Source organism: Xiphophorus hellerii, chromosome 10 (assembly GCF_003331165.1).
Source record: "Xiphophorus hellerii strain 12219 chromosome 10, Xiphophorus_hellerii-4.1, whole genome shotgun sequence".
Lineage (NCBI taxonomy): Eukaryota > Metazoa > Chordata > Actinopteri > Cyprinodontiformes > Poeciliidae > Xiphophorus > Xiphophorus hellerii.
The window spans coordinates 2705992-2714077 of record NC_045681.1 but is presented as its reverse complement, the minus strand read 5'-3'; the positions used below and the strand labels follow the sequence as shown (position 1 = coordinate 2714077).

The following is an 8086-nucleotide window of genomic DNA, read 5'->3' as shown; positions in this document are numbered from 1 at the left end:
TCTTAAAAAATGTTAAGTAATTTTGAGTTTGTATGTATCACAAAGAGCAATTTTTAAATTAATAGTAAAATTACAACACATTTATGTCAACACGTTCAACTAATTGTGGATCCCTCTAAAGTAAATTAATCTTTTTTGCAGTACCCCCCACACAAAAATAGAAAAATCTAACTTTTAATTCGAGTAGGCTTCATTTATTCAGAAAGGAATACATGATGAGAGAATATTGTTTTCAACAAAATCACCATTGCTTTGATTATTGACATCTTTACAATTGGTGAACCATCTCTGTGTTAATTTGGCCCATATTGTGGATAATTATTATGCTGACTGACCAGCTATATATATTTGATTGTAAATATAAATGTTATTTATCCTTTTTTTTTTTAGTTTTTTAAATGGCAGCATAGAGGGAGTTGTAGTTGCAGTAATATGACCACTTCTGGAATCATTCAAAACAAAAAGACAATTTATTCATAACTTCATGGTAAAAGTAATGACAAGACAGCCTAAAACTCTCCGTCAGTTTAAATAATGTAGAAAAAAGGAGGCATGTCTGTGTGATTACTGTAAAAAAAAAAAAAAGGAAAATAACTCAAGATGTCCAGAGATTTAAATCAAATTTTATTTTATTTTTAACAAACTCATAAATTACAATTTAATTTAGAAAATTTGTCGTTAAGATTTTTTTTCTCTTTCTTGAATCACAAATCAAACAGAAATTAGCAAAATAAAAAATCAAACATTTGCGCTCATTATTAGTTTCTTCCACTAGAGGGCGTCCTGCTCCCACGCAGGCATTTTTCCACTGTTGTGCAAGAAGGTGCTGAGCACTGCTCTGCATTAGAAATACCAAAAAGAAAAAAAAAAACATAGAATTGCACAAATACAATTGTGCAATTCCAGAATTTCTTTACCTGGAAATGAAATCTGAATTATTCATTTTTCCTCTAAAGATCTGAGCAATTCTCAGAATGAATACAAATTAAAATAAGCTTTAAATAAGACACAAAAATAAATAAATAACTTAGGTCAGTATTAATTATATTTAAGAATCCCCCAAAGAAACAACAATAATAATAAATTAGAAGACAATCACGTATCAGAGTTTTAAAACCCAAACAGTTCTGATTTCTTTGTGGTTCTGTATTTTAGTCCACGAACAGCTGAGGACTAACCACCACGTTCTGTCCCATCCCGAGAAGGTCATCCGAGTCCAGGTTGAAGTCCCTCTGAGTTTTTGTTGATTCTTCTGAAACCGTTAAAGTATTCCTGAGAGGTAAAAATCTTGTGAAAGGAACGGAGTGTCGATCTGGAGAGTTTCTGGATGCCAGTGATAAAGGAACGCCATGTTGTGAGTTCAGGAAACGGGTGTAGCCATCGGCCAGCAGCAGTTCCCTGAAGGAGCAGTCAGCCTCGTCATAGTTTGTCTGAAATGAGCGGAAACCGTTAAAAGTTTCATAACCAGAAGAGGAAAAATAAGAATAAAGAAGTTAGATGTTCTTGAACTTTCCTCTATCGTACCTGTCCTCTTAGATTCCCGGAGTCGTCCATGCAGAGGAACAGGGACGATGTCTGTCCCTTTATGACCACATGACCCGGTTTAACAGACTTTATCTGCAACACACCTGGACAAACAAACAGGTTCAGTTTTCAGGCTCCCGTATTATCAGTTTGATTTTTACAGCTCAGGAGATTTTTCTTCAGCTTCTATTATATCCTTAATGACGCACTTGAGTCCTCTTCCAATTTTTACGCACTTTAATCACGTCTTCCCATTTTCAAGAGTGACCAAGAGAAAGGAGCCTCTGTCATGTCATACACTTCAAAAACACATGATCTTACCAAGAGTTTGTGTCTAGTTTCTAGTGCAAACATCTTAGTACACTTAAAGTAAGACTAAACTTACCTAAAAGTAACTATTCAATGAGAAATAGGAGCTTGTTTTAAGTAAATAATTCATAAATATTGATTTTAAAAAGTACTAGCTCCACTCTGGAGGATTCTTTAAACTTATAATTTTGGAAAAATGTCTTTTTATGAGTGAAAAAGTCTGCACTTTTTATCAATATTCAACAAATTGATTAAAACAAGCTTCCATGTCTTGCTGAAAGGTTACTTGTAAATTAGTTTAGTCTTATTTCAAATGTCCTAAGATATTTTCACTTGAAACTCGACCGAAATACTTTGTAAAATGTTGTGTTTTTTACAGTGTAGAAGAAGCGGAAAGTCTTGGATTCCTGAATTAAAGTCCCTAAACAATCTGATCAACTCTAAAAAGTGGAGCATTATTTCAACAAATATTTCATTCCAGTTACATTTGTACTATTTTGTTGAAAACAATTCTTAGTTTTTTTAATCTATTAAATACATTTATTCAAATTAAAGATCAAATTTTAAGGAACATTAACAATGAGATTAAAAAAAAGTGCTGGTTTCTGTATTTGCACATATTTTTTCATATGTTTTTACATATTGTTTATGTTTTAATCAGTCAGTTACTCACTATAAGGACTCTGAGCATCACTTCCAGTCACTCTCCCATCCAGATGTATCTCCACATACAACCCCCGTCTGTGATTTTCTGCAGCAGAAAGAAATCAGCAGAATTAAAATGAATAAACTCTTTCATTTTTCATTTAATTAACTTAAATATAAACAGTTTTGTCGTAGATAAAATAAATCATGAGTGAAAAGGATCAGAAAGAAGTTATCATATAATTTAAATATCTTATAAATGCAGAAAGAGATTTAAATCGTTTCATCTCACTGTCCAGATTCACACCTTTAATTGAAATTCATCTTTCCATCCACAAAATGTTTGAAAATCTCAGTTCCTTTTTATTAAATTCCAGATTCTGCTTCCTGCACTGAACAAAGCTGAAATCCTGTACATACCTGTGTAGAGATGCACCTCTCTGAGCTGATTCCTGAAGGCAAAGATTGGGTTGGATTCTGGGATGTAAAACGAGGAAGAGAAAAAGGGAAGAGAGAGGATTAAGAAAAGGAAGGGGAACGGGCAGGAAGGGCGTTTAATTGGAAACAAAAACATTTTGACGAAGGAATAAAAGGGAACGTTAAATAAAATAAATACAAAATAAACAATAACAATAAATAGCTAGTGGGGAAAAAAATTCAAAAATAAATAATAAATATGAAATTCTTGACTCTGTGTGAGCAGCTTCTGGATTAAAGGAAGTTTGGTGCTTTTATAAAGGAGTTAGGAGAAGGAGGTCCAACTTCGCAAGAGTGTGTGAGTCAGACATTAAGCCGCTTAAACTGGAATCCAGTGAACACCTGGACCAGTGTTCCCATAATGTGGTTTAAACACTTTTTACAAATCGATTCTGTTGCCTTTTAACAAGATTATTTAAAAAAGAAACATCAAAAAAAGTCTTGACATTAAGTGTTTTGCCACATTCCAGCGATGCAGTAGTCAGTGTTTATATGAGATGTTCTGCATATTACCTCAACACACAGCAACGCAGCTGAAGCGACTCCAACTCACACCAGTGATGAAGATCCTTTTGTCACGTTCACAACATTTACTGTAACCTAGCGTGCCTTCCCCTGCAGTCCTCCGCTCGGAAAATAAACACATTTCCAGACCTGAGAAGGAAGATGCAGCGCTGACACGTCTCCCTGCGTCACGCGCCGCAGCAGAATGTGGCGAGCGATTCTGCCAGGAAGTGACGTCGGCCGTGTTTTGGACTTTATGGTGTTTATTCTGTTTGATGTATGAGTGTTTGAGAGAGAAAGAGAAGGAAGGAGTGGGTTGAAACTGATTTCCAAGCAGGGGAAGTGTTTACAGGAGCGCAGCTGTGCAGACACCAGAGAGACGCTGAAGGTCAGACTGTAAACCACCGAAAACTCCAGATCCCAGCAGACTGACTCCAGATATTGTGACAAGTGATGTTTGCAATGTGAAGGTAATCTATTGTCACATTTTAGAGAAAGAAATATTAAAAGATATGCAAGATGAATCACTGCCAGCATTTTTACACTGTAAAACATTTGAGCCTACATTTAGTTGTGTCTACGATCTTCTACTCTTTAAGTCGAATAAATTTGGTTAGTTTAGATTTTGAACCTAAATGTGTGAGTTTGTGAAAGATGGTAAGTTGTGTGAACTTTTTGTTAAGAGTTGAATAAACTAGAGTTTTTAGGTTAGCACTTAAAAAACTGAAAGAAGAAAAAGAGTGGGAACTATTTCCCAGAATGCTTAGCGGCGTGTTTTTGTTTCCTGAGATGAAGCGTTACATTGATCTGACTCTTGTGTTATTAAGGCAAATGTTCATTTTAATGCAGCTGACAGTTTGCAAAGCTTGAGGATAATGTCCTGATCACACTAAATGTTTCTGAGCTGAATTCATTGAGATGTTTCATAAAATTCATCATCAGATCAGAAATTTGGTTCATGTGATTTGAAACAAGAATTTAATTATACAGTAAAATAAGTTGTTATTTTAACTTGATATTGTGAGTAAAATAATAGAGAAATGTGTCTCTTTAACTGGGTGAGGGCAGTTGTTTTTTTCTTGCATTTTGTGAAATAATTATTTGGTTTAAATTGTAACAATGAGTTAAAACTCACAATTCAAGATTAATGAACTTAAAAAACAATGTTTAGACAACTTGTCTCTTTTTGTTAAATCAACTTCATGAACTTTAATTTCTGAGTTAAAACCAAAATAATTTTCTTGTTGACTTAAATTCCATTTTCAAGGCAGCAGGTGGGCTTTCATTTTCACGTTAAACCACCTTCTAATGTTTTACAGTGTATTGATTTCTATTTTCAAGCAAACATAGAAACTTAAAAAGCCGTTTTCTGCAACCAAAAGAACCTTTAGAGTCATGCCTATTAAACAGGAAGGCACTACCATATGTGGACGATGAAGTAATATCTGTGATTACATTTTAATGTAATCACAGAATTTCCTCACCAAATTCTCAGAAAAATCCTTTGCAGCAAAAATACATAAAGTAGATGTGTGGCTTCATAAAACAAGGACAGAATGTGCATTTTGCTATAAAGACAATCTGAACAGGACACGGGTGAGCTCTGGAAGTAAAGAGGTGAAGATGACACTGTTTTTTTTCTCAGTCATAATTGGAATCACTTTTTGAAACAACTTGAATCTTTGTTTTAAATAAACCAGAAAAAGTGAGGAATGTGAATTTAGCGCGTGTGAATGCCCTGGATGTTAACAAAACCTCGAGCAGGGAGTAAACGGCCAGATCGCCAAGGTGACTCCTGGTGTTGTTTGTAAGCATAAAGTTAATCAGTTTAGAAAATAGCTATTTTATGAGTCCAAAGTCAGTAGATGCACTAAACCAACTAAATCATTTGACTTCTTCTGCCACACTGCAAAAACACAAAATCCTACAGAGCATTTTTTTTGGTCTAGTTTCTAGTGCAAAGATCTCAGTAACCTTGAAATAAGACTAGCTTAAAAGAAACGTTTCAGCTAGATATGTGCACTTGTTTTAAGTAAATAATTCCTTTATATTGATGAAAAAGTTCTAGTTCCATTGGCAGGTAAATTAACTTATAACATGGGAAAAATGTCTTGTTAAAAGTGAAATAATCTGCCAACGGAACAAGGACTTCATCAATATTAAGGAATTATTTACTTAAGACAATCCTATATATCTGGCTACAAAGCTACTTTTAAATTATTTGTCTTATTTCAACTGTACTCAGGTATTTGCACTAGAAACTAGACCAAAAATACGTGGTAAGATTTTCTGTTTTTGCAGTGTTTCTTTTCTTTGTGTCTGAGCCAAATACAGAGAGGGTTTGATCACAGCTGCAGTCTGGATGTGTTTTAACTTCCCTCCCATCAACCACATCTATTTCTGACCTTTATAGGACCAAACAATTTGTAGTTGTGGGTTAAATAACTGCAGACAAACATTTGAAGTTGGAGTAGGATGATTGGGAATAATGTTTTCACAGAAGCCCCAAGTGGAGGAGTTTAACCCGTTTAATCCCAAATTAAATAAGTGCATGCATTTCAATCCTTGGACCTCCCTAACACATAATATTTATGAATTATTACATTTTATGTTGGTTATGTTAGTGAAAATGTAGATTTTATACTCGGCAACAATTGTTGCCATGCTTACATTCATTCTTATGATCAAAAGATGAATGAAGGAATACAATTTTCTTTATATATCAGTAGAAGACACTTGAAAGAATATATGTTCAAAATATTTTATTTATATTTGTTTATTTAAATATTTTACTGACTTCCTCTTGTAGAGGTTTGTGACTGACATTTACTTCCAGCGTTACAGGCAGGAAGTAAAGAGGTCTGGTCATGTGACCTTTCACACTGGATGCATGAAATTGATATTGCTTAGAGTTGACACATTATTATTTTTATTTTAAAACTTCAATTAGCTGCCAAAAGTCAAAACAATTGTTCTACAGCTTCCAGAAGTTAGGAAAAATGTCTGGCAACAATTGTTGCCGGCAGGATTAAATGGGTTATGTATCTCGGGATCTTGTTCACGAATGAGGGAAGAAGGGAGCGGGAGGTCGACGGGCGGATTGGTGCAGCGTCTGCCGTCAAGCGGGCGCTGTACCGGTCCGTCGTGGTGAAGAGAGAGCTGAGCCAAGAAGCAAAGCTCTCGATTTACAGGTCGATCTACGTTCCCACCCTCATCTATGGTCATGAGCTTTGGGTCATGACCGAAAGAACGAGATCGCGGAATCAAGGATGTTCTCCGTAGGGTGTCTGGGCTCTCCCTTAGAGATAGGGTGAGAAGCTCAGTCATCCAGGAGAGACTCAGAGTAGAGCCGCTGCTCCTTCACATCGAGAGGAGCCAGTTGAGGGGCATCTGGCAAGGACGCCTCCCTGGTGAGGTGTTCATGTCCCACCGGGAGGAGGGGAAGACCCAGGACACGCTGGAGGGACTATGTCTCTCGGCTGGCCTGGGAACGCCTCGGGATTGCCCCAGAGGAGCTGGAACAAGTGGCTGGGGAGGGAAGTCTGGGCCTCCCTTCTGAAGCTGCTACCCCCGCGACCCGACCCCGGATAAAGCGGAAGAAGATGGATGGATGGATGGTTCTCACAGAAACTTCAGAACTTCCTTGAATGCTACCAAAATGTGGGCACTTTTTGTCACAAAGTAGGGAATTACAGGCAGACCAGATTTTGTTTTTAGTATCACTGACCAAATCTTTCCAGAAATAAGAGTTGAAATCAGAGAGTTGACGCCACCAGAGTTTACCTCTAATTTAGAAAGTAAAATAATGTGTTAGTGCAGCTGCAGCATAAGCAGAGTCTACAGTCCTCAATGCAGTTTGATTCGTGATATATTTGATCAGGAATAAATTTGCTGCCTCATTCCTTTAAAAATGAATAATAAAAGACACTAATGTCACACAAACCTTTAAAAACCTCCAATAATAAACTATATTTAGCTCTTTATCAGAGATAATCGGGTTTATATGATGGCAGCATTCTAACATGGTTCCCAGGTCATTTTGAAAGAGAAAAAACTCCCACAGCATCACAGATCCTCCACCGTACTTAACTGAAAATCTTTAACATGTTCATATGTATTCAAACAGGACTGGATGAGAGTCCATGTTTTATCACCAGAAATAAGGTAACAGTCTAACTCCTCAACGTTAGCATGCAGAGTTTCCTGCTGGGAAAAATGAAACAAAATGTATTTTTCAGCAAGAAACACTCCAGATGCATCATCTTTTTTTTTCTTTTCTTTTTGTACGGTGGAAACGTCATCAGCTGGAATATCTGGTGTAAATGCAAATCAAACAGGGATTTATTATTTGCAGATTGTTTGAAGTTTAAGCTTGAATTATTCTGAATTAATGTCTTTTGAGCTTCGATAATTCAGTCACAATTCATATTACATCTGTATTTGTCATAAGCAGACTTATGTGATACATTTCTACACAGAAATCAGAGATCAGTTTGCCTTCTCAGATTAAATTAATATCTGATTTTTGCTCAGTTTTCATAAATCTCAGCGCAGCTGTCGGTTCAAGATGTGTAAAAATTTAAAATAAAACATCTTCAGACATTATAAGGCAAAAACTCCAATCTGC

General features: G+C 36.0%; 1 protein-coding gene across 1 annotated transcript; it reads right to left on the bottom strand.

The window, feature by feature from the left end:
- Positions 1-679: 679 nt before the first annotated feature.
- Positions 680-3111, bottom strand: fgf21 (fibroblast growth factor 21). Its single transcript, XM_032575276.1, has 4 exons — positions 2899-3111; positions 2507-2584; positions 1525-1628; positions 680-1430 (listed from the first exon to the last, which is right to left on the bottom strand). The coding sequence occupies exons 1-4, from the start codon at positions 3050-3052 to the stop codon at positions 1152-1154; spliced, it is 615 nt and encodes a 204-aa protein (XP_032431167.1). The 5' UTR covers positions 3053-3111; the 3' UTR covers positions 680-1151.
- Positions 3112-8086: the final 4975 nt, after the last annotated feature.

Coding starts and splice junctions, on each gene's coding strand:
- fgf21 (XM_032575276.1), bottom strand. CDS start 3,052: ATGTTTTTGTTTCCAATTAAACGCCCTTCCTGCCCGTTCCCCTTCCTT. Junction 1,629..2,506: donor TGATGCTCAGAGTCCTTATA/GTGAGTAACTGA, acceptor TTGTTTGTCCAG/GTGTGTTGCAGATAAAGTCT. Junction 1,431..1,524: donor CCGGGAATCTAAGAGGACAG/GTACGATAGAGG, acceptor CGCTCATTTCAG/ACAAACTATGACGAGGCTGA.